At 37.7% G+C, this 25,043-nt stretch overlaps 8 protein-coding genes across 9 annotated transcripts in view; 3 read left to right on the top strand and 5 right to left on the bottom strand.

Moving 5' to 3' along the window:
• Positions 1-154: 154 nt before the first annotated feature.
• LOC149734263 (organic cation/carnitine transporter 2-like) lies at positions 155-8,785 on the bottom strand. The gene is made up of 11 exons (XM_089881331.1): positions 5,939-8,785; positions 5,559-5,697; positions 5,194-5,261; positions 4,858-4,961; positions 4,439-4,593; positions 3,928-4,096; positions 3,197-3,430; positions 2,612-2,826; positions 1,727-1,909; positions 1,251-1,392; positions 155-960 (listed from the first exon to the last, which is right to left on the bottom strand). Exons 1-11 carry the CDS (start codon positions 6,110-6,112, stop codon positions 852-854), a joined length of 1,692 nt encoding a protein of 563 aa, XP_089737457.1. The 5' UTR covers positions 6,113-8,785; the 3' UTR covers positions 155-851.
• A 146-nt stretch (positions 8,786-8,931) lies between these two features.
• On the bottom strand, positions 8,932-10,120 carry LOC149734262 (uncharacterized). The gene is made up of 2 exons (XM_089881381.1): positions 9,853-10,120; positions 8,932-9,233 (listed from the first exon to the last, which is right to left on the bottom strand). Exons 1-2 carry the CDS (start codon positions 10,118-10,120, stop codon positions 9,166-9,168), a joined length of 336 nt encoding a protein of 111 aa, XP_089737507.1. The 3' UTR covers positions 8,932-9,165.
• Positions 9,951-14,214, bottom strand: LOC149734261 (monoglyceride lipase-like). Its single transcript, XM_089881366.1, has 8 exons — positions 14,054-14,214; positions 13,660-13,765; positions 13,154-13,260; positions 12,581-12,717; positions 12,036-12,146; positions 11,500-11,589; positions 10,994-11,206; positions 9,951-10,605 (listed from the first exon to the last, which is right to left on the bottom strand). The coding sequence occupies exons 1-8, from the start codon at positions 14,073-14,075 to the stop codon at positions 10,495-10,497; spliced, it is 897 nt and encodes a 298-aa protein (XP_089737492.1). The 5' UTR covers positions 14,076-14,214; the 3' UTR covers positions 9,951-10,494.
• LOC149734260 (glucosaminyl-phosphatidylinositol-acyltransferase PIGW-like) lies at positions 14,118-16,265 on the bottom strand. Its single transcript, XM_089881332.1, has one exon. It carries the CDS (start codon positions 16,030-16,032, stop codon positions 14,434-14,436), a length of 1,599 nt encoding a protein of 532 aa, XP_089737458.1. The 5' UTR covers positions 16,033-16,265; the 3' UTR covers positions 14,118-14,433.
• Positions 16,266-17,365: 1,100 nt separating this feature from the next.
• LOC149734259 (uncharacterized) lies at positions 17,366-19,131 on the top strand. The gene is made up of 2 exons (XM_089881378.1): positions 17,366-17,726; positions 18,319-19,131. The coding sequence occupies exons 1-2, from the start codon at positions 17,681-17,683 to the stop codon at positions 18,693-18,695; spliced, it is 423 nt and encodes a 140-aa protein (XP_089737504.1). The 5' UTR covers positions 17,366-17,680; the 3' UTR covers positions 18,696-19,131.
• Positions 19,132-19,275: 144 nt separating this feature from the next.
• LOC149734258 (uncharacterized) lies at positions 19,276-21,210 on the top strand. Its single transcript, XM_089881374.1, has 3 exons — positions 19,276-19,612; positions 19,760-19,965; positions 20,613-21,210. Exons 1-3 carry the CDS (start codon positions 19,536-19,538, stop codon positions 20,939-20,941), a joined length of 612 nt encoding a protein of 203 aa, XP_089737500.1. The 5' UTR covers positions 19,276-19,535; the 3' UTR covers positions 20,942-21,210.
• Positions 21,211-21,388: 178 nt separating this feature from the next.
• On the top strand, positions 21,389-23,887 carry LOC149734257 (uncharacterized). Its single transcript, XM_089881370.1, has 2 exons — positions 21,389-22,817; positions 23,128-23,887. The coding sequence occupies exons 1-2, from the start codon at positions 22,499-22,501 to the stop codon at positions 23,493-23,495; spliced, it is 687 nt and encodes a 228-aa protein (XP_089737496.1). The 5' UTR covers positions 21,389-22,498; the 3' UTR covers positions 23,496-23,887.
• Positions 23,874-25,043, bottom strand: part of LOC149734254 (ATP-dependent chromatin remodeler CHD1-like) — a 33,383-nt gene continuing 32,213 nt past the window's right edge. For both annotated transcript variants that reach the window (XM_089881284.1, XM_089881285.1), the window contains exon 38: positions 23,874-24,989. In XM_089881284.1, coding sequence (XP_089737410.1) covers positions 24,437-24,989 — 553 coding nt within the window. In that variant the 3' untranslated portion in view covers positions 23,874-24,436. The remainder of the gene's footprint in view (positions 24,990-25,043) is intronic.

Raw genomic sequence — 25,043 nt, 5'->3', positions numbered from 1 at the left:
TTCATGAGAATAAAGTCTCCCATGAGATAAGTATCCGCAGTGTTGACATTGATTAATGAAGTATTGTGATTGGGTAATGTGACGTCACTCTAAGCGTCGAGTTTCAACAAAACACACACTAGTTTTGATAACATCATATACACGACTACCCAAATTTTAATGGGATTATGTATTCAAACGATTACCTGCATAACACATCTTGTTTAGTATTGGTTTGTCATATTCATAAATGCAAAAATTACAACTTGCGAACCTTGAATCCGCAACCTCCGCGCTTTTCACTAAGCCACTGCGCCGCACAATAAAAATCGACTTATAAATGCAACAATATCTCCAACACAGCCACATGGGTATATAAATGACAAAAAATAACGGATTAAAATAAATGAAATTCAGGTGGCGATGAAGCGCATGATACAAAACACCTTTTTTATAAGGAGTGTCGTTTTCACAACGACGAAGGAATTAAACAAGTTACATTCTAGTTTAAGTTACATTCTTGTTTAAGTAAGCGGACGAAGCAGGAGGAAACAAGAAAAAGGAAACAATTGATATTTAGGTCGAACTGCAACAATACACGAAAATAATTCACACATATCCGCCACATATCCGTCCGCACAGCAACGCTGAATTTACTCGATGTATAACGAAGGATATTGTACGCTAGCAACTGAAGCTATATTTCTAGTTTATATTTTGTCTTAGTGTATAATCAACAGTCCTACACCATGCACCAAACACAATAAATGTATCGCCTGGCAGAATCTACACATATTGACAATGCCTGGATTAACTATGGCGCAAATAATTCTGAATACGTGTATACCAAAAATGCACCAGCAGCGATCTATTTAAATCCGTGCAGTCAGAAATCGTTGATTATCTTGATCATTTTGTTCGTCATTTGTAATAACAGCATTTGTGACGTCTCTTATTTTGAAGCAGGGTATACTGAAGACACTGGTGGAAAAACGGTTGGTTAATTTCAGTTGAAATTTAACTTACAATTCATTAGAACGTCAGGCGTTTATAATATTTGCTTGCAGTAGTGTATAGGGTAAGATGGGATAACATTAGCACCTAATTTTTTTCCTGATTCTATTTTGAACAATTAACAACGCTATTTTCGAGGACTACCTCTGTAAAAAATGAACTTTTTACTATCAAATGGGACGGGAATAGAGAATGAATTTCTTATCTAAGTCCATTTTACTTCAAATACACAAAATATATACCAAATGTTTTAATACCTTTTCATAGCAAGCGCTTCGTCAACGGTTTGAGGCAAATTTTCGGTTTGAATCGCAGGAAGTCTAAACAACACAGCCGTTGTTGAGCCCAAAGCAGCGACGGCCACTGCAATGGAAGGCACAACAGAACTCCCTGATCCACCTGGTTTACAAGTGTTGCGATAAAATTTTAACTGATTTAAGATCTTTCCGTTTATTTTTATCTGTATCTGCATGTCTTATGATTTTACAGCAGTATTCTATTTTAAAACAACAAATACAGAACTCTATAGGTCATTGTCGCCTATCTTTTTTTTTCTAACATGTGTCTTGTTCAAACCCATACTATCTTTATATAGCATAGTAATAATACCGAGCTTCAAATCATGCCTTTTGCAAATATATAAAAAAAATAAAATGTGTTGATTTTAAAGTTGAGTTTGGGACAGAGTTGACAAATACATAAACTTTCAAAAAAACAAACATATTCTATTTACCTGCATGCATAACAAATGGAGATATAATACTCCCGATTCTACCACCCGCCGATGAAATACCGGTAGCAAAGTTGCGAATGCATGTGGGGAAGAGTTGTGGTGTGTAAACAAAGATAATGTTAAAGCAGATTGATGTGCATAGTTTACAAAACATGGTCGATATTGTAACGACGACTGGATTCCCTATAATATAACACATAACGATTAAAATCAAACCCAAACATAAATAACAGGGCGGGGGAAGATGGGACTTCTTTAGCACATAGTATCCAAGTATTCCAATCGTGTTTTAAATAATTAACAACGGTCTATAGAAGTCGTGAGTATATAGTTTTATAATTCTTTAAATTTTCTTTGTTTACTACTAAATGGGACGAGAAAATAGAGTTAAAAGGTGTCCCATCTTCCCCCACCGTACTGTATATTTTGTAAGTATATTTATGCAATCGACCTTTTATAATAGCTATTTAAAGTAAGAAACACATTTTTACAATATTTTTTGGTAATAGTACGCGTCCCTAAAGACCCAGTTTGTACTGTAGTCGTCTTTTGCGAGACCACCCACAAATTCACTGAGTTACAGTTACGATATAAATGTAAACAGATTTTTATCATAGGTCAAAGCAATAACTGCCTCGTCCTACCTTAAAACTAATCGCGTGGCCACGCAATCCTAAAGCTGCTTTCGCAACACAAAAACAAATCACAGTTGTAGAAATTAAAACTTACGCTGAAGCGCAAGAGAAACTGCGTCCTTGATTATGAAGAGGAAAACAAATAACTATAGAAGCGTATGCACAATAAAACGATCTAACACAAGTGCATGTAAAACGTCACATGTACATGACACTGCCCGTATACACACAATTAAACCTTTTTACTTACATAGTGCGAACAGTGGTGTTACTGCAAGTACAACAGCTCCTATACACAAGATTGCGCAGTAGCAGTCTCTGCATCCCCATTTGGAAACAACGAAGAAATATAACAACACCCCGACAATTTCTGCTATTCCACCGTACAGCATATTCAGGAAGCGATCACCAGTAAGATTGTTAGTATTCAGCGCTATTGCATAATACATAACATTCACAACAGCCCTGGAAAACAAGAGAGCATAGCATTAATGAATAAGGACGTATTACACGATAAAACATCGTAATATCTTATGTAAGCTTGTTTGGTGGGATAATAACGGTATAATACAATTGATCTCTACAGTGCCTTGTTAAGTGGGGTACATATAGTGGGTGGGGTAACATGGGACAAGTTTTTATTCAGTTTTAACGTCCCATTTGGTAGTAAACTAATAATATTTACAGAATTAGCGCGTTCTAAATGTTGTAAACGCGATCAGGAATTACGGGATATTATGTGCTAACGGTATCCTATCTCACCCCACATTACTACAGGTGACCAAAAAAAAAAACAGTATACCAAAATAGTTGATAAAATAAAGAATGCTCGTACCATCCAGATGTTATTACCACCAGTCTCCATATCAAGCTTGGATGTTTTAACATTTCCCGCATAGTGTTCCATACGGTTGAAATTGCTTCAATATTTTTCCTACTTTCAATTTGTTCAGACTTGGTAGTATCAGTATGTGATTCTTTGTTTATTTTTCTAATTTTCGCGAAAACCTTTTTCGCACTTTGAATTTTACCTGTAGCAAGAAGCCACTTCGGAGACTCGTCCAACCACCTTAAGAATTAAGAGCATTAATATTACCTTGTGTACAATGCGGAGCATTACTATAGTTTTAAATTGTACGTGATGCCATCATGCATCTCGTACCAGCGCTTATGGGTTAGCGAGTACGCGAGTACACACAAATTTCCTACGCGAGTACACACAAATTTGCATACGTGGTAACTCGTAAGCGGGCAGGAGGTGTATTAAACAGAACACGTGTGTTATAACGACTGTCGTTTTCGGCCACGTGAGAATAAACCAATTACATTTATAGAACTCGGTATTACGATTATTAAACATGCGCTCATGTTGGCAACAATACCAGTCAGCATTGTAGGGAGTTTGTCAATAAAAACCCTATACTATACTATATGGCCTATAACATGGTGTTATGCTTACCAGAAGCATGTCGAGTTTAGTCGACCGTTGTAGTAGATGGGTTAATTAATATTATGCTAATTAGTTTTATACGTGCTCACTCATTAGAGTTTTTCTCTTGTATTTACCAGAAATATGGGATGTACAGAATATTGATCATTCCACTGAAGCGTAAGAACCATCTCCAATCACGCAAGAAATATGCACTCGCTGGTACTGTCAAGTAACCAATGGAAAAACCAAGCTCCAGAAATAAATAAACATAATATCGGTGACTCTGGGGTAAAATCTCACACCCTGCAAGATTAAAAAAGAAACTTTTTTGATGATTTTAGTTAAAGTGATTAGGAAATAAAAAGAAATTAAAACAATAAAAGTATCCTAATAAAACAAGTTTTCGATGTTTTTACCTAAAGTGATCAGGTAGTATGACAAAACTAAAGTAGAAAATATATATATTTTTAAAGATCATATCTTATTGGATACATTTTGTATCTTATATACGTGTTCTTTCATTACAGCATTGCTCTCCTGTTTCATAGACACTTTGCCCTTTTTTATGAGTTACCACGTCTAGCAAATATTTTAGTGATTATTTGAGGACCAGCTCATATCCAAACTATAAAAATTCTATAATACCTAGAATAACAGCTGTCGTAAAATTGATCAGGTTTGCTCCGCCAGAAAGAAACATCATTGTACCATAAGTGATCAGACTCTCACTGAAGCTCATTATAACACAAGACAAGCATTGAATGAAGGTGAATACGAGAAATATAGGTTTTCGTCCATACCTGAATACATGTGCATATGGATAAATGTATCCTGCTTTATTCTCGAATGATAAGGCTGCGGTATTCGTTACAATACAGGTGTTTGCAAACAATTAAAAGAATATTTACAGAATTATACAATCGTAACCCCGCGTCTCTAAAATAGCACTGTTGGTTGTTAAAAACAAAACTAGGAAATATGGGATATAGGTGATAACGGTATCTTATTCTACAGTGTCATAAACCCGTGTGGCACCGGTGAAAAATATCTCTTTTATCGCTTACCTGTCTGATAAATAACTGCCGAATAATGAAACGACGAGATTGCCGGCGAAATAAATAGAAACCATCAACGGCTGAACCCACGCGTTTTCACACACCAATTGAAACTGAAACGAAATATTGTTTTAATTTTCTATAACTACATTTGAACTAAGGACAATATGCGACAGTTTTTTTCTCGTTTCTTGTCTCATTTGGTAGTGAACAAAGGACAGTTAAAGAGTTATGTAAGCGTAGCCTGAGTGATCTAAAAGAGTGTTGTTAACTGATTAAAATACCATTAGAACATATTGGATATTATGTGTTAAAGGTGTTCCATATTACCCCACAGTACTATACCTCTGTGGTGGCCGATGTTTCAACTCCCTCGAAATGGAACTTTTTACATTGTACTGCATCATCTTTACCTATATATTCGTTGATAAGAAATACATGGAAACGTTTAAAAGCTAATACTAACGACTGCACCTTCTCGCAACGCTAGTACGCATGCGCAGAAGGTAGGAACAAATACTACAGACTGCCTTTTGTTCAGCCCTATGTTAAATACGTTCCGGTCTCTACTTTGACAGGCTGGATGCATACGCTTTCTGAATAGGATCGTGCGGATCGGAAAATTGTTGGACCTATACCGGGAAACGGTCGTTTCGGACTGAAACTCAGTCATATCAATAACACAAATTTTATTTTGTTTTTATCCATACCTGACTGTATAAGTGAAATATTCATTTTATTTCTAACATTGTACATCGAACATGAGCTTCTAACAATGCCACCATTACTGTCTTCAATCCACGGTATAGTTGCATTAAGATGACTCTTGTTCAGATTGTTTAAATTTTCCTGCGTAGTCACATATAGTATATTTATTTTGAACAAAATCCAATTATTTTGTTTTGGCAGAAAGGCTAAAATTTATAGCACGGGTCTGTATTAGACCCATGGCAAAGGATATTGCGTGGTTTTCAAAAACAAGTATATGTTTGCCGGGAAAATTTTACACCTACGTTTTCTATTTCTATTACGTTACTTGTAAATAATTAAACATAAAAGGCTACCGTAATCAAAGCGACTTATAAATAACCTGAATTTCGCTTATGTCGCAGTGCAGAGGTGGTTGGTAGTGTAGAACAACACTTTGCAGCATTATATACGGGTTTGAAATGCTCGAAAATAAAAGCAGAAGAAGCAATCGCTTGTTGTAGTAACTCAGTTTCTTTTTGGATTTATTCTCAGTGTCATACTCGTTTGACTCCATGACTAAACTTTAGCCTGCTGCAGCTGAAACGTGGCAAAGTGTTTGTATATTGGTTATATTAGGGTGTGGGTGAAGACGGGGACACCTTTTCATTCTATTTTCTCGTAGGCTACATTTTGGTGGTGAACAAAGAACATCCAAAGAATTATGAAACCGTATCCTCCCGACTTTCATAGACCGTTGTTATTAATATATATTTTATTTAAACACGATCAGGATATTTGGATATTATGTGCTAAAGTTATCCCATTTTTTCCTCACACTGTTTATTACAGGATTTCCTTTAATAATCTGTCTTCTAACGGCCTACCGCTCGTCACAACACAACTGAATACAATAAACCATAGAGTGTTGGTGTAATAGTGTAGCGGTTGAGGGTGCTCCGAGCACAAATATTTAATATATATAATTATCTAAATTTAACTTAATGCATAAAGATTGAATTTTGCGTTGTGTAACTTTAACAGCTGGCCAGCTGGCATAATGTGTATGCGCCTAGATTGTTTCCTGTAACCGATGTATAACAATGCTTCTTTATATACAATGCTAAGAGACTTTGCCCTGTAACAATACTGAGAGACTTTGCCTTGATGTATAATGTGCCTAGATTGTTTCCTGTAACCCATGTATAACAATGCTTCTTTATATACAATGCTAAGAGACTTTGCCCTGTAACAATACTGAGAGACTTTGCCTTGCTGTATAATGTGTATAATGTTTTCTCGTGTATAACGCTTCTTCTCGCCTTGGGAGTTCTCGCCTTTGAGTTATCTCCTTTATAAGCCCTGCCCTGTACTGTACAGCTAGGCAGTGTGAGCCTGGACCAGCCAGTTGGAGGCCGGAGAGTATCGTGACGTCGTTGTTGTTTTGTCGTGGTAACCCGAACTGTTTTGTTGAATAAACTGAGTTTTGAACCTGGACATGTTATGGAGTCGGACTGTGGGCTAACGTCTTATCACTTGACGCCCACAAATGGTGAACTCGCTGGACACGCCCTTCTCGATACAAGTCTGCAACGAATGGTCAACTGAAGTACCGCACCCACAACAATGGGTTGAGCCCGCTGGACAGGCCCTCCGAAGAAAAATCAACGGTGAATTACTGTGTTTTATGTTTTATAATGTGAAGTTGGGTCAGACCACGACCCCAACAAGCTTAACAATTAACATGGGTTAACCCCAACGAGCAATTGCAGGTTGCATTGCTATCTATCCTCTAGTCATATGTGAGCTGACACACTCACGGGCACCACTAATTTACGTGATGAACCTTACGCCTACTATATTACCTACATGTGAGCTGACACACTCACGGGCACCACTAATCTACGTGATGAACCTTACGCCTACTATATTACCTACATGTGAGTTGACACACTCACGGGCACCACTAATCTACGTGATGACCCTTACGCCTACTATATTACCTACATGTGAGTTGACACACTCACGGGCACCACTAATCTACGTGATGACCCTTACGCCTACTATATTACCTACATTGTGAGTTGACACAGTACTCACGGGCACCACTAATCTATGTGACCCATCCATAGCTCATTTTCTCTCCTTCATCGTAAGCTGCGTAGCCAGCACGTCGCTATCAATATTGCAGTTTTATCGGCAATATAATGTATTGTCCCAAGAATTTTAATGGAAGTTACCGTGTTAGCGTACCCAATACCGTTTTATTCGTATACGTTATTCAATCTCTATTGCAGTAGTACTTTCCCCAATTTGTTTTTCAGAATAAGCTGCCGCTGGAGCACCGATCGCCTGCATACCCCACCTTACATGATTCATCATCACAAAGGCACGCGCAAGTACAATCAATCTCCTCATCGAGCCTAGCCTACATACTACAAAACAAAAGGTGCCGATCTGCAACCTACAAACTGTCGTGAAAAGTATCCTGCTGAAACAGGGAAGTAGCGACTGTCGTGAAAAAATCCTGCTGAAGCGCAGTGAAGTAGCGACGAACAATTTCAAGATGAGGTACAATGATAACTATGCGCGCGTATGGCCTGCGTATGAAAACATTTTTCGGTGGGGCCAGCCTATATGTAGCGGTTGAGGGTGCTCCGAGCACAAATATTTAATATATATAATTATCTAAATTTAACTTAATGCATAAAGATTGAATTTTGCGTTGTGTAACTTTAACAGCTGGCCAGCTGGCATAATGTGTATGCGCCTAGATTGTTTCCTGTAACCGATGTATAACAATGCTTCTTTATATACAATGCTAAGAGACTTTGCCCTGTAACAATACTGAGAGACTTTGCCTTGCTGTATAATGTGCCTAGATTGTTTCCTGTAACCCATGTATAACAATGCTTCTTTATATACAATGCTAAGAGACTTTGCCCTGTAACAATACTGAGAGACTTTGCCTTGCTGTATAATGTGTATAATGTTTTCTCGTGTATAACGCTTCTTCTCGCCTTGGGAGTTCTCGCCTTTGAGTTATCTCCTTTATAAGCCCTGCCCTGTACTGTACAGCTAGGCAGTGTGAGCCTGGACCAGCCAGTTGGAGGCCGGAGAGTATCGTGACGTCGTTGTTGTTTTGTCGTGGTAACCCGAACTGTTTTGTTGAATAAACTGAGTTTTGAACCTGGACATGTTATGGAGTCGGACTGTGGGCTAACGTCTTATCACTTGACGCCCACTTATCACTTGACGCCCACAATAGTATGCTAGTCAGATCACGTGACCATTCCTCGCGTATGAGTGCACAGATATTATTCGCCTGACCGTTAGCCGAACTTAAATTAATACAAAAAAAACTTGCCTACAGTTTTGACTGCAGCTCTTTACAGATAAGTTAAAACAACAACTTTATTTCAATTATGATCTCTTTGTAGATATAGTACAACGGGGGAAGATAGGACACTTTAGCACATATTGCCAAATATTTCCAAAATCAAAATAGATGACGGTTTTTGGTAATACCACGAATTAGTACTATCATTCCTTTATTAATTGACAAAAAATTAATAAAATATAATAAAACACACGAGGAGTTATTTAGCGCACAAAATTGTGTTGAGTGCATCAGATATTTTGGAACGGTTCGTTTCGTGACAAGGCGCGATTTGTCTGGATCACAAACTTTCCGTTTCCTAAACACCATACATGAGAAATTGAATATTTTGTCGGTTTTATGTCAAAACAACAAACACGATCAGGGAAACATCGATCAACCTTTGCAATTGTTAGTCGAACATTTAAGCGTACATAATTGTAGCCTATGGTTAGTATATAGTAGGGTGGGGTAAGATGGGACACCTATAGCACATACTATTTTAATACCCTGATCGTGTTTTAAACAAATAACAACGGTCTATGGGAGTCGTGAGAATACGGTTTCATAATTCTTTGAAATTTTTTCGTTTACTACTAAATGCGACAAGAAAATAGAATGAAAAGGTGTCCCATCTTCCCCCACCCTACTATATGGTTTACCGGTCAAACCTTTTATCAAAAACGTTAGTTTTTTATCCGTAAACTACCAGCCTGTTTTCAACGAATTTATAAAAGAATATATAGTTCGAAATCATGTTTTTATTCATAAATCAGTTTGTTCGCTTTGATAAACTTTCCCGTTCTTTGTAATGGAGACAGGAAAGACGAAATAAGTTTTATTTAATGTGCGTTCAGTTCGACTAACATACGGTTTCTGTTTTTACGCGCTCACAGCAGGTTACATTAGCGTTAAACCAAACATGCTCTTATACTTACCTTTGGATTTGCTAGCGGAGGTCCGTGTTAAATCCGAGTAGAAACACATGATTCCAAACTCCTTTGGTCGCTTTAAAGCTCTTGCAATACGAATTGAACACGTTCTTGAAATCTTTAATTCGATTCGGAGTAAAAAAGATAAAACAACCACAAGACATTGATTACAGCACCAAAACAGAGGTAGAACTGAAACGTCACTTGGAGGCTGCGGCTTGGTACGCTGACGTGACGAAACAGAAGTATAGTGGGGTGGAGTAACATGGGACATATTTTTCAATCTTATTTCAGTCCCATTTGGTAGTAACCAATGGAAATTTACAGACACAGAATTGTATAGTTGTAGCTCCGCGACTCTGATAGAGTGTTGTTAATTATTTAAAACACGATCAGGAAATATGGTATTGAGTGTTAATGGTATCCCACATAGTACTATACAATCAATATTTACTTAGAGAGGAAAAGTAAAGAAAACTAAACGGTAGAGTAATTTTTTGGTATCGTAGAATTAGGAAATAAATAACATTTATGTCGCTTTATTAACAGTATATTTAATATTCATGCTTGGGACTTTAGAAGTGAAATTGATAAAAGATAAGAATAATCTAAATTTTATTAGATAAAATAATTAATATGGTGTGATTACTAAGAATTGAGTTGCAATCTTTCTTTCAGCCAATTCTGAATATCAGTAAAACATTTGATTCTATCTTCTTGTAGTTCATGGACCAAATCATGACGACATAGTTCATATATCTGGAAAAATGAATGAATGTAAATTGATTTGTCCTTGAGTGGCTGGGTAATGGCATAATACCACGGTTGTTCTGTTTCATAGACATTGTGTCCAGTTACAAGTTACACTTTATTCAAAGCCTAGAGCAGCCACTAATATGTGTACGTATGTGCCTTTGAGCAAAAACAGTAATTGCTGCAATACAGTTATCATGAATAAAAAATACAGTATTCGTTCAGCAGTTGTTGAAAAGATTTTTTTTTCGAGGTTGTTGAAATTCAATTCATTTAGAGGTTGTTGAAAACAAGAGGTGTATGAAATAGGACACCATGGTAAAACTTCTTAAGTTGCCTGGTGCGGCAGTGTAAACAAGTGAAATGTACTGAATCATACATTCCTACATCCTACCTTTAAAGTTTTATCTTCGCTTTTAGCAACCCTATGTATCAACTTTGATGCTTCAACACTGCATGTGGAATCATCCCCACCATGCAAGGTAATGAATGGGCACGTAAATTGTGGCATCACTACTTCTAACTGCTCTCCAATGCGTAGAAGTTGTAATGCCATTTCACTTTTCACATCACAGCTTTTTAGCGGATCTTCTTGGCTAATTTTTATCTACAAATACATCAGTTTGGATCAGAGTTTTTTTTGCAAAACTATTCTGCCTAGAATTAAAAAATTTCGAATTCTCGCAGTGGCATTAATTTTACAAAACTATACAAAACTCCCAAAACATAACATTTTTAGAAAAAAAAACCTTCATGCCAACAACACCCCCCCTTTTCACCTTGATTGACATATACCTTGGTACAATGATAATAAAATAAAACAAAGTTCAATGAAAATGACCTAATCTACAAAAAACAATAAACTAATCATTGTGTTTATAAAAAAATACACCACCATACCTCATCCTGGTCCCTTGAACCCCTTGATTCTGGTAGTGAAGTTAGAACAACATTAGGCAGCAAATATGCAGCCATTTTTACCAAGACCCTCTGAACAAAAAGGACAAAAAAGTTTTTTTTACTGCTTGCTATAAAGTATTGCTACATAAACTGATTTTTTCATTTTTACAAAGTTTAAAAAACACGCCAAAAACATATTACTTTGTTAACAGTAAACCATAATATACAAAGTTGTTTACAATCACAGTATATGCTTTCTTCTAAAATTGTCCACAGATACAAACAACCAGTATAATACCTGTATGTGGTGTTACAATATAGGATGGTTAAACATATCACCTAAAAAAGTATTAATATTATTTTGATTTACCAAGACTTGTTTTTTTTTAGCGTAGCATAAAACGAAAGTCGTTATAAGTTCAACATGAATGGTTTGTTTCCAACACCTCCTGCCAGCTTATTAATTACAATGTATGTAACTGTGTGGTTGATTATGCCAGGGCGCCGGACATATTATGCAAACCCAAATCCCTTACCCTGAATGAAGATTGTAATCCAGGATCTATTAACAACATTGGTCCAACTAGAATAACTCCTTTGAACAAGGTTGGTTTTGCATGTGCAGCAAGTACAGCTAATGCTCCTCCCTGCGTGATAACTACTTATAGTCATGTGTAAGTAGGTTAAACACAAAAATATTTGGCAAGTTTTTAACACTGTATATTTATAATAGGAATATATATATTTATATATAGAGTAGGGTGGGTGGGTGGGAGAAGGAACACATCTTTAGCACATAATATCCAATATCTTGATCGTGTTTTAAACAATTACACTGGTCCATGAGCGTCATGACTCATGAGGCTACGGTTTCATAATTCATTGAATAATCTTTGTTCACTACTAAATAGAATGAAAAGTCGTCCAACTTCCCCATTCTCCTTTTTATGTTTCAAAACATGGCTAACAATTTTGACAACCAACAAGGGTCACTGGGTTGGGGGGTAGCAGCAACAAGCCTGTGACCTGTTTGTTATATGTAGATGTGCTAACCACTGCGCCTTTATGCTGGTATACATACCATTGATTGTCCGAAAATATACACAGGTTTTCCGGGATATTTTTCCACCATAATATCAACATGTTGATAAGTGTCTCGTATCAACTTGTTGTAATCGTCAACAGTTGTTCGTGATCCTTCACTCTCTCCATGACCAACTACATAAAGAAATTAATTAATTAAACTTATTCATACTTGCATGGCAATGACAGTTGTTCTGTTTCCAAAACCTCGTGCCCATTTATGGGTGACCATGTATGTTAACTTTATAGAGAATGTAATTTTCGGATATTTTGGTTTTTATTTATGGCTGACAGTTTGGACAACCAATAGGGACTACTAGGTTGGAGCAATTACCGTTAAGAGTCTTGTCTAAGGACACATACACCTACAACTGTATCAGTAGAGTAGTAAACCAATATTCTCCGGTCTGAATACAAGCAAAAAATTTGGAAAAATAAAAGGGGTCGCGAGCAAAAACGTTTGGAAATCCCAGGCTTGTAACAACATGCATACTAAAATCTTAGCCCAAAAGGGCCTAAACAAAACACAGGGCTTGAAATTTTTAAAATATAAATTGCTCATTATGCTTACTATGATCATGGCTGAACACCAGGCCTCCAATTTCTGTGAAATACGAAGCAAGTTCATTGAATCGAATGCAGTGACCACCAAACCCATGTAACATACAAACCAGGAAGCTATACATGTAATATCAATTAATTTAATTGAGCAACACACTAAATATGTACATGCTACTTTTAACACACAATTTAATTGGAGGCAAAGTCACAAAGTGAAGATTTTTTTGAATAAATGCTAATAGCTGACAATTTAGACAACCCATATGTGAGCACTGAGTTGGAATATTTGACGTTAAGTTTCTTAATACATTAAGTTTGCACCGCAAAGATACTTCCACAATGGTGGCAACTTCGATCACTATCCTTTTGTTTGATCACACCTCATGACGCCTCACAAGTTACCACATACCTAACTTTGTGGGTGATTGTTTTTTTCCTGTCAAATTATGGCTGACAATTTAGTCAACCCAATATAGCCAGCATATTACTAATAAATGTCACATCCTTACAACTTACTTAACATCTCCTTTAGGTTCCCAACAGTTGGTAAAAATATGAAGACCGTCCGCATTCACAAAGTGACTCATATCGCTAAACAGTTTCCCACTGAAGGTTTTGACCACTAAAAAAAAAACAAAACAATTTTGAAAAGCTCTAAATTTTTATCTCTACGGTTACAATTGCAAAACTTGCAGTAATAGACAACAACTCTTTAGTTATGATTGTTCAGCACTAATAGACAACACAAAAAAGGGGGTAACAGTATAAAATCAAATAATACAAGTTTTTATAAGTTGGGTAAATATATAAGTACACAACTGGAATAAAAGCAGCAGAGTTATTACACCTAAAAAGTGAACATTGTTTTATTTTTCATGTGCGTTCTGAAACAAAACAAAATCTTACTTACCTTTGTTATTAGAGTCACTCATTTTTGAATTAATCAGTTAAAATTGAATTTTTCTAATAATTACCTGAAATAGTTTAAACCATAATGAAAATTTAACACTTGAATAATAAAACGGAATAAAAAACTTGCTAATTCACTTTCGTTGTTTTGTTCATCATTTTTTACATTATTTACAAAAACACGTATAAACAATAACAATACAGTATATATATGTAATGTACACACCAATACAAAAAATTCTCAGTCTTACACAGTATATTTAAACTACAGCCATTTCTAATACACCACCTATAACAACTATTTAAATGAACTTTTTCCAATATTGCTGAAAATACAAATATAAAACCTATCAATACACATACGTTGTAGAAAAACATTAATTACCACATTTTAATTGTAATCTGTTTTATGTGCAGTAGCCATGTAATAAAAGTTACACAAACTGCATATATTGTGATTATACCAATAGAATTTGTGTTGCTGACAGCTTGAGTGTCAAATAAACCGTTCACTGCTCCAGTCATCAAGTTGCTTAGAAGAAAAAATAAAAGCTGGTTTCGATTTATAGCAGATATCAGACATTTCTTAGGGGGTGGGGGGTTGTAGTCAATTTTAGTATCTTCTTTTGGTTTTTCCATAAGCCATGGATCAGGCATGCTTTCATTGGGTAGATAACCTGCATTGATATTCTGTGTGGTGAGAATATCCACCATAAGGAACAGGAATAACATCAACGTAGATTGCGAAAGAATCCATATGCAGTAAGAAACATTTGCTAACCTGCGAGATATGGGCTGTATAGCGTAGTTGCTAAAGTGTAGCAACGACCATAGCATTAAGGTGCAACCTAAAAGCTCCTTTGCGGCCTCTTTCCACTTGGCAAGAGTTCTACGTTCTTTAAATATGAAAGCACCCAACTGTACACCAGCAAAGTAAAGTGATAAGTAACCCAGACAAGATGCTATACCTTCTTTATTTTGCATCAGCAGACCGCCTTCCCGATTGCTACCAAAAATCAGTTGGGTCATTTTTTCGTTATTTCCACTTAAAAGGTATTGATATGATGCTGCAATTGCAACTGCCAGAGGTGAACAGAATTCCAGGGGAAATATGAACAAAATGACAGTTGCCAGCACTTTTACCACAGCAAGTGTGAAGAAAAAGTTCCAATGCACTCCATACTCGGACACATGCTCATGGTAGCCAGATAATTTGACTGAAGCCAATCTTAGAAATCCAAACAAAAACAAAGGCCATGAGCTGAATAACTGAAAAAACAGAAACGAGAAGCTTTTATTCAACCCGCTCCTTCCACCAATTTTGTTCCAGTTTCTTGCAGCTTGACTGACAAGAGCGTTAGAAACAACAAAACTACCAACTCCAAGGTCTAATATTCCCATTCCGAAATTTTCAGCTTTCGCAAATCGGCGAGGAAATACATTGAAATCAACGGCGAGTATACATATGCAAGTAACAGCGTTAACAGAGACTCGGAACGAAGTTAAAAATGGGAGTTTTGAAGATAAAACCTCAATTATATTACCGTCGACGTTTTCACCAAAGAAATAGTCACTTTCTTTCACATAATCCTCTCCTATATCTTGAACTTGATGTTTGTAATATAATTTACTCACATAAGCTGCTTGAATGCGAGTTGTTTCAGAAATGTTCTTCTTTTTAAAAAATGTTTTAAAGTACAAAGTAATTGACACCAGAACTATCAAAGCTGCTTCAAAGATGAACTCTGATAAGCCAGTCAGCATGATAATAATCGGGAAAACAACTAGGAGGAAATCCAGGACGTATCTAAAGCTGTTTGAATTCAGCATTGGCTTTGGTAGGACGCCTAACACTAATGCGCGAACCAAAACGCATAAAGGATATGCTGCAGAGCAAATTGTTACTTCCAGAAACGAAGTCCCATTTAAGCCGGATACAAAACTTTCCTTTTTTGCTTTCCACGCATCCTGAAGATCCATTCGTAATTTTCCAAGCGCCAAAACACAGTTATCTGATCGTTTTAATGAAAACCAGTTTAAATATAAAGTGAAAACAAATTAACTAATATAATCACGCGTATGCAAGCAGAGACTGTAAAATTTTCAAATTCTTGATTCAGTTAATAATAATTTAGACTCATAACAAATAAAATACAACTAATTACAACTGTGTTTGCGTTTACAGTTTACACATTCCTTCTGCAAAAAAACTACTTGTTGAGTAACCGATGTTATGATGATTCAGCAAATATATAAGGTTTTTATATGAACTTCCGAAAGCGCGCAGTCGGCTTAATCAAATACAATACATTGCAGAGAATCGAAATTTACAAACCATTTTCTTGTGTTGACTACATATAGTAGGGTGGGGTAAGATGGGACATGTTTTCATTCTCTTTTCTCTTCTTATTTGGTAGTAAACAAAAAATGTTTACAGAATTTTATAGCCACAAAAAGGGGAATTTGAATTATTTATAACACAATCAGGAAATAAAGGATTTAGGTGCTAACGGAATTCGACCAGTGCACACCAGGGTGTTTATATACGAACTCTGTACCACACAGTATTATAATATACGAAAGCGATTGATTCGTTCGTCTGCTTTAAATTCCGTACAGGTAACTGGTAATTAAATATGCTCACTTTTGAATTATTCACCATGTTGGCGCAATATGGCTACAGCCTAATAGAGATATGTATGTATAGTTGGCAGTGTATAACACAGTCTTGCGCACTGAGACTTGTCAATAAAGAAACGAAACCGCTCACAGCACTTTGTATTTGTCTTTTATGTACGATGGCTTGTGCGCTACCGTATTACGCGAGCCAGGTGTACTAGTTTCATATTTGGGCAGAAACACAATGTTATAGTAGGGTGGGGTAAGATGGGTTATGTTTTCATGGGAGTAAACATAGAATATTTACAAAATTGACTGTAGGCAAAAACGCTATTTAATAGGCTCAAGACTATTAAATAGCGTTTTTAAATGTTTAATACGCGATCATAAGAACTATGGGATATTATGTGCTACCGGTATCGCATCTTACGAGTCTAGGAAACGGTAAGTAAACTAGCAAACGACCCTTCTTACGAATCCCATGATCCTTCTCTCTAATCGGTGAAAAGGTTACGCACACATGTAAGAACCACGTGATGTTTAAAAGAAGCCAACAACGCCGTGAAATGGAAGCGAAAACCCAACCTGTTGATAACAGAACTGAGTTTCTTCTTGGTCAGTGAAGCGGAAAGCGAAACACCGAGGTCAGGTGACGATAAACAGTTCTCAATACAAACGCTCCGTAGACGTGCACGTATTGTAAAATACCATGCACATGATGTTATTATGGAAAATTAGAAGTGGCAGCGGGTCTGTAATTTATAACTATAGCAGTTCAGTAATAACGCCCATGTTTATGACTATCTACTAAAGCAAGCGACAGTCGTGGATTGAGGTATTACAGTCAAGTGTTGTAACTTAGTTCTTTAGCAGCTCAAGCAATGTTTGTACAGGTTCAATTCCTTTTATTCGTCTCGCTATAAAAGACGCTGGAAAATAGGAAAATTTTACAATTTCTTCCGCATTTCGCAGACGTTTATAAGCTCGTAGTTTATAAGTGTCATAAATAATGGGATCGTGTTGCTCAAGGAAAAAAGACAAGCGCAACGGAAAAGGTAATTCTCCTAATTTTATTGTTGTTTTGTGTATTATGCAATTTTATGTCTAATAAATTGAATAAATGTAAGTAAGTTACCCTTTCTCGTATGCGACGCACCGAGCGCCGGTATAACACGGGTGTTCTGTTTCATATACGTTTCCTGTCCGAGTTCCCACGTATACGTAACTTTGTAGACTTTGTATTTTATATATCTTTTATGGCTGGTAATTTGGACGACACATTTTAATATGAACAGCTGCCGCTAAGGATCTTGCCACATACGCCAACAGTGGTAGTGACATCTAAACGGTATATCCTTTGGTAAAGTGGAGAACGCTTTAACTACTGTGTCACTTACGCTGCAAATACAACACTGTTGCAAATTTAATACCGGCTACATTGTGACATAGATTCATTTATTTTCTCATCCCATTCTGTAGTAAACAAAGAGTATTTACACATTTATATAACCGTAGCTTCGCGATTCTAAAAGATCGCTGTTGTAATTGTTAAAAACACGATTAGCAAATGCGGGTTTTAGGTGCTAACGGTATCCTATCTTATCCCGCCATACTTTATATCAATAAACATATTACGACTTAATTCAGAACGTTCGTGTTTACGAAGTTTTTTCTGCTGCTGCGGCCGAAGCAAGAGAAACGAAGCTGGCTCTTCCAATCGACCGCACACACTCCCTGCTGAAGGTATGGTTCCGACCTACGACGTTACGGCTTGCAAACGACCAAAAATTCAAACGGAAACTGCCATGACGTCAACCACTGCGTGTATGATGACGAATTTTCACAGAAACGAGCGACCGACAGCGGTACAGTGTTCGTCTGCCACAGGACCACCCTCCTCGCCTTATTACATTCGATTAGACGAATCACGCAACGCTGAAAACGGGGAACGAATTCATGTTAACTCCGAACCGAAAGTTGTCAGAATTCGAGACGATGATTTGGAGACTTCAACCAAAATGTGATGGCAGTTTGTTTTCTCGCAGCACACTCAAAACTTCAAATTGCTTGTTTAAATATGCAATTGTATGTTTGGCTGCTTCTTCAGTTTTGATACTTTTATATATAAACCATGCCCACGGAGGCGTTACATTTTATATTCATATATGTTCCTTTCTATACCATTTCTTCATAAAGTAAAATCATATATATATATTGCTTGTTAAAATAATGCACATTAGCGTTTTGTTTATCGACGCCTCTACCTATTACCAGTTTCGAATTTCCACAGTGGCCAACTGCTTTACAGTATTAAGCGTGCATACAGATTGTTGTTGCATCAATTTTGCATGTGCTTATGCCTTTAAATGCGTTAGTTTACTGTGAACACAGAGTCAGACAGTTAACGGGGTAAAACGACTTCGTAAAACTCGTAAAATTGTCATTAAACTTTTCAATTTGCTTTTGACTGTATACTTCGTACGGTAACGGATAAATAATCAGCTATATGACTTTATACGTAGGCGCAGGCCACTTGAAACGCTGAGCCTAAAGGCAATGGCTTATCTAGCGTGTAGTTATGAGATAAATTGGGTAGCCAGAGCGTGACGGTTTCGGCGAAGCATTTGGCGAGACCTTATATGTTCTAGCAACCTTGTAATAAAAACTGGTTGTACTGAACTCGCAGGGTATTGCAAAAAAAAACAGTTTTAGACATTTTTTACAAACGTATAGTATATCACTTATGCATGCGATGTGTTATACACTGCTTCAGGGATTAGGCATGGGACAACTTTTATTCAGTTCATTAGTTTCACGAGGTGTGGAATCAGTGCTGGTATATATTTGATTGTACCTCAAAAGTCATGGACTTTGTGATTACATCGGTACAGCAAGTTACTGACGGAAACCAAAACCAATCTTTGCCTGGAGATATTACTGTGTAAGTAGGCGTAGACCCAACTCTACTTTAATATTAGAAATATCTTATTAGCTCTGTGACCAATATCACTTTTATAGTATTGTTGGGTAAGATGGGATAGTGTTAGTACTTGAATCCCACATTCCCCTTTTGTATTTTGTCTTTCAGGTCGACTGAAAATGAGTTTCGGTCAAACACACCGCAAGAAAGTTGGTCGTTTACAAGCTGTTTCCCGAAATGTGGAATAAATTCAAGATATTTCTGCACATGTGGTCTAGGTGTCGCTTTGCTGCTTGCTGGAAGTTGTTGTTTGATTCTGTATTTTGTTCAAAGTCGATTACTGCTTATTCCAGCTCTAGCACTGTTTATAGTTGGTAAGTAAAATCACAGTCTAGTAGGGTGGGGGAAAATGGGACACCATTTTATTATGTTTTCCCGTCCAATTTGGGAGTAAACAAAAAACATCTAAAAAACTATAAAATCTTATCCTCTCGACTTCCACAGACCGTTTTTAATCGTTTAAATCACGATCAGAATGTTTGTATATTACGTCCCAAGGTGTCCCGTCTCCCCCCACCCTACTATATGTAAAGGTATAGCCTACTATGGATATAGTATGGTGGACAGAATACCTTTATCACGTTATATCTAAATATTCTAATCGTGTTTTAAACAATTAACACTGGTTTATGGGAGTCGTAAAGATATGGTTATAATTCCTTGAATGGTATTTGTTTAATACCAAATGAGATTAGAAAACAAAATAAAGTGTGTCCCATCTTTGCCCATCCTACTATGTAGCTTTAGTGGGCCATAGCAAAAGCTATATAGTTCAATGCTGCAGTTTTTGCCGATTACTGTTGCGGTTTATGTTGTCACGTACTTATGCCATAACGATTTTTGTATAGGAATGTGAGTAGAATGTTGAATTTACGGCACGCAGTAAAGCTGAACACGGCAATAACATAAGCAAACAACATAGAGTAAAGGTAAACTGAATTTAATACAATTTTTTGATCAGGCATAGTCGTTAGCTCAATTGGAGAATGGTACTGTAGGATTAAGATCCGCCACAGACAAGTACAGGCGAGAAGGGAACGCGAAAGAATCAGCGACGAAGATTGTGAGAGAGTCGCTCAAGCAGTACAGCGACAAATTGCAGCACAGGCGGCGGCAAACGACCAGCCCCCATCTTACTTTACACTCGCCGCCCTGCCGACTGTTTCGTCGCTTAGCAACGATGCTTACGTCACAGACGAGGAAGAAGCGCCCCCCTATACAGCTTACGATGTCACGAAAGATGTTTTACCATCGTACAGTGAAGCTACCAATAAATTGCACAAACAATAAACAAAGTAGGGAAACGTGAACGACGTATTTGTTTTCATACCAAACATGCATTTTTTCGTTAATTGAACTTTACTTAATACTCGCACAGCACGCTACGCCTTGAAAATTCTGAAACTAATTAAATTGACCTCTGCTCTTTTTTGTATTTGCCACTGTTCCATTTTTTGTTGTGTTATAAATGTAATTTTCATCTGTTAGATTTTAAAACCTATGTTTTCGCAAATTAGCAACCTATATAAACGAAACCGCTCTAAATTGGATACGCCGGACACAGATGGTTCTGTTATTATGAATTGACCGGCTGTATAATGCTGTAACCTACTCCGGAAAGCCACAGATTTTAAACCAGAAATCCGCACCACAGACGGTAGTTTTTGCAAACAATGTTACCAGCTAATTATCTATTGATTCAGTGACCGCCTGGGGAATAGGATTTGGTAGGAATGCCATCTGATCTTAACTGAATTATAACGCACAAATAGGATAGCAACGCCGCGCCGCGGTATATACAAGTTTAGCTGTTACGTACAAAGTCAGTCTCCGCGATTCAGTGCTTGTGGTAAGTTTTGTGAAGAAAAGGTTTGTGAAACAGGAATTGTAAAGTAAGGTTTGTGTATGAATCATTTGGTAAATCCACCGTTCCGGTTCCGCAGTTTTGTTTGAATAGTGTTTATAAAGGTTCGTCGTAAAAGCAGGTTCCAGACAGCAGGTTTTTCGTAAGGTAGACTATTACTTGCGAATACAGTACTGGCCGTCCCAGAGAGCCCTGCGAATCTGTAAAGCCTGCCTTGAACAAATATTCAGTTTTATTGTGGCTATGTGAGGGCTTTGTCCTTTTGTTCGCTGTGTTTGTGCGACAGTAGAGTAATCCAAACCATGGACAATGTTCGTAGGAAACAAAAGGTATTTGGAAGGTAGCGAAAACAAAGCAAGCGAGAGTTAGAAGTGTTGTGTATAGATGTGTTCTCTTTTTGACAAGTTTCTATAGATCGCTAATAACTTGGATCATTATGAAAAACAGTTCGCTAAGTGAGTTGCGAAATTGCAAAAAACACCGCAGGCAGTTTTAGATTGTCGTCGTTGTAAGTCGATTGGAATTGGGTCATTTCCTATGCACATTGCAACCGCGGGGAGCGATTTATAAGGACCAACAAGGCTATAGCGCAGTGGGAGGTATATTTACGAATGACCGTTTTTTTTTTGTTAAATTTGTTTTCTTCAGTAATTTAACAGGAGCGAGAATTTAGAAACCGCCAGGGGCTCTAGGTCGACATCGTACCATCGTTATAGCTGTTGTATTCATAACTTTACATTTTAGCTCTTACGCATTTGATTTTCAAGCAAGCATAGACACCGAGCAAGCATAGACACATAGAAATAGGTTATTTATTAAAAAATACAGTTGTTGTTCTTTTTAACCTAATACGTTTTACTGTTTTTTTGATATGATCTCCAACACATTTTATTTTAGAGCAAGCACAGACATCGAGCTAGCATAGACGCATAAATATAGGACATAGGTTGTATAATAAAATATACAGTTGATGTTCTATTTAAATGGCAGCTCTAACTATGAGTGGTCAGATGCATGCTGATATTCCGTCAATGAACTCTGGAAATCATGGAAGAAATGGTGAACGCCGTATCAGTACTGTATCCGAATCAGTGCATCGACAAAGAGAGCAAAGACGACAAAATGCAGGAGTTGTAACTTACGAGAAACTAGCCCGTGCTTGCTGCACGTGTGGTGTGCTGGGCTGCGCGGCGGGGGCAGGACTTGTCATTATGTTTCTTATTGGTAGTTATACAAACGCGTTGGGGAATATTACAAATTTGGAGTTGATTTCAATTCCAGGATTCACTTTACTCGTTTTAGGTAGGTAATGTCGCATTGGTATAATGTTGTAGTTTTTTAAGGGGTGTTTTGTGTGTGCAATTAGACTCTATAGATAAATTTAAGCCCTGTGTAACCTACATGCTATTTACAGTACTGTAGGGTAGCATGGAACACCGTTAGCACCTAAATCTCATATTTTTGTGTTTACTACCAAATGAGACGAGAATAGGTATTGAAAACACGACCCATCTTACTCAACCTTACTGTAAGTTGTGCGTATCAAACCATGCTATTTATATAGCAGAAATTTGAAAACTAAATGCCAAGCTTAGTGTTTTTAATTCTTTAGGCATGATTGGAGCAATTGCTGGAATATTCTTTTGCTGGATTACGCCTCGAATCACAACAACCAGAACGCGTTGCACCAGGCAGGACGAGAGATCTGCAGGTTTTGGTCTTGATTCCGACGGCGGATATTATAACCACGGAATGGTACTGGATGCACCACCGTGTTACAGCGACATCTCGCGGACGGCAAGTTCGCGGTCTTGGTGGACACGGGAGTTGGCGGAATCATTCCGAAGAACTGGAACGTTAAGAGCAAGTCAAAGACCACCCACATATTTAGATGCTACCAAACAAAAGACAGACCCGACAGAGGACGACGAGCCATGTCCACCTTCATATGAAGAAACTGTCATTTCTTCAGTGGCTTGAAATGAATTAGCAGGGTGGGGTAAAATGGGACATGTTTTAACTGTATCGCATCCCATTTGGTAGTAACAAAGATGTTTTACATAATTATATAGCTGTAGCCCCGCAAGGAAACTAGGTGCTAACGGTATCCCATCCTTTCCAAATATTATATTTTGCAATGTACAAGCACTGTTCCATAAACGTTATGCGTAGAAGTATTTTGCTTTGGCGATTGAGTTATACCACACATTTCCTTGTACTGGTCTGTTTTAGTAAAACCTTCCCTTTTTATTTATGCAATAGTTCTTTATGCACCGAAGAAGCTTTATTTCTCGTACATTTTATCTTCCCAAGACCAACTTTATCTTATCTTCGTTGTTTTTATGCAACATATTGCGATTATTCATCAGAAAGATGGTTTATTTTTTTAAGAAGCTCCAAAAAACGGAGTCAGAAAAGACACAGTTTAAATAAGTTCGTTGATGCAAGAAAACAGCAGATTTTGCGGGGAGGAGGATAAGGTATTGAAATGCAGAATTTTCATAACCTGCATTCAATTGCCGGCTATAGGTAACACCTTAACTGTACCAATGCTTACTGTAGAGTTGAAAATGAAATTGTAGAAATACTTTAACTGTGTAAGCTGCTGCCCCTTTGGCGCAGTGTAGTGGTAAGGGAACAAAAGCAACTGGTAAAATGAAAATAATAAAAAGGTGTCGGCGCACATATTGATGTAGGCAGTTTCAACGAACGCTCGCAAAGATTTTATAACAAGACAAGCAAATAACGCCAGCAATTGATGCTGACGAAACAGTAATTCGGTGTTTGTATGGCACAACGGAGAATGAAGGAAAACGTCAGTTATATGATTAAAACAGACGACAGGAACATTTCGTACATTTTGTTTGCTGGAAAGCAGCGCACAGTACTTTTGGCAAACTATACGCAACATCGAACCGTTGTCACGTTTTTTCGGCGCGTTTAAGCGGTTCGGAAGGTACCTCTGTCTGTGTAGGACTATAACCTGCTGGCGACGAACGCACAGGTGGAGAACCACCATAGTAACGTCTGCGACCATCGTTCTGGTAAGGATACCCGTCCTGCTGCCTTCTCCAACCACGGCGGTAATCGGGATGCTGAGAACGACCAGGCGGACTTCTTGAGGGCATAGGTGGGTGGTTATAGTACGGCCTAGGCCCCATGCGAGGGTCCCAGTCTCTTTCCATACCCGGCGGCACGCCCCGAAACTCCGGGGGTGGCGAACCTCGGTACTCGTGGTGCGGCCTACGGTACCTTTCCGGAGAAGGCCGGCGGTGCCTTGGAGGCGACCTCCTGAAGTCTCTGTGCCGATCATACTCATGTTCTCTGTAATGTCGATCCGTTGGACTCCTCCCTCTTCCCGGAGGAGGGATTCGATGTTCTGAGTACGGAGACCTCTGATGCTTTGTGAAACCTTCACGCTGACGATACTCACTGGGCGATCTTTCTCTTCTGTTCCAGGACTCGGCCGCAAATCTAATTTACGAGAAATAACACCGTTACAGATACACATAAGCAGCATTATGTACT

This window comes from Ciona robusta, chromosome 7, assembly GCF_009617815.1.
Source record: "Ciona robusta chromosome 7, ASM961781v2".
NCBI classification, from domain to species: domain Eukaryota; kingdom Metazoa; phylum Chordata; class Ascidiacea; order Phlebobranchia; family Cionidae; genus Ciona; species Ciona robusta.
This window is presented reverse-complemented; position numbering and strand designations above follow the sequence as displayed.

Bases quoted from the DNA above. Each gene is read 5' to 3' on its own strand.
- LOC149734263 (XM_089881331.1), bottom strand. From the start codon at position 6,112: ATGGAGTCAAACGAGTATGACACTGAGAATAAATCCAAAAAGAAACTG. The intron at 2,827-3,196 runs GTACGAGCATTC...CTTGTTTTCCAG, and splicing joins GTGGTAATAACATCTGGATG to GGCTGTTGTGAATGTTATGT. The intron at 961-1,250 runs GTATTAAAACAT...TTTTTCCACCAG, and splicing joins GAAGCGCTTGCTATGAAAAG to TGTCTTCAGTATACCCTGCT.
- LOC149734262 (XM_089881381.1), bottom strand. From the start codon at position 10,120: ATGTCCCATGTTACTCCACCCCACTATACTTCTGTTTCGTCACGTCAG. The intron at 9,234-9,852 runs GTAAGTATAAGA...TATGGTGTTTAG, and splicing joins CTCCGCTAGCAAATCCAAAG to GAAACGGAAAGTTTGTGATC.
- LOC149734261 (XM_089881366.1), bottom strand. From the start codon at position 14,075: ATGAGTGACTCTAATAACAAAG. The intron at 11,207-11,499 runs GTATGGTGGTGT...ATGTATTTGTAG, and splicing joins GTTCAAGGGACCAGGATGAG to ATAAAAATTAGCCAAGAAGA. The intron at 10,606-10,993 runs GTAGGATGTAGG...TCATTTTTCCAG, and splicing joins GCGAAGATAAAACTTTAAAG to ATATATGAACTATGTCGTCA.
- LOC149734260 (XM_089881332.1), bottom strand. From the start codon at position 16,032: ATGGATCTTCAGGATGCGTGGAAAGCAAAAAAGGAAAGTTTTGTATCC.
- LOC149734259 (XM_089881378.1), top strand. From the start codon at position 17,681: ATGGGATCGTGTTGCTCAAGGAAAAAAGACAAGCGCAACGGAAAAG. The intron at 17,727-18,318 runs GTAATTCTCCTA...GACTTAATTCAG, and splicing joins AGACAAGCGCAACGGAAAAG to AACGTTCGTGTTTACGAAGT.
- LOC149734258 (XM_089881374.1), top strand. From the start codon at position 19,536: ATGGACTTTGTGATTACATCGGTACAGCAAGTTACTGACGGAAACCAA. The intron at 19,613-19,759 runs GTAAGTAGGCGT...TTTGTCTTTCAG, and splicing joins TTGCCTGGAGATATTACTGT to GTCGACTGAAAATGAGTTTC. The intron at 19,966-20,612 runs GTAAGTAAAATC...TTTTTTGATCAG, and splicing joins TCTAGCACTGTTTATAGTTG to GCATAGTCGTTAGCTCAATT.
- LOC149734257 (XM_089881370.1), top strand. From the start codon at position 22,499: ATGGCAGCTCTAACTATGAGTGGTCAGATGCATGCTGATATTCCGTCA. The intron at 22,818-23,127 runs GTAGGTAATGTC...TTAATTCTTTAG, and splicing joins ATTCACTTTACTCGTTTTAG to GCATGATTGGAGCAATTGCT.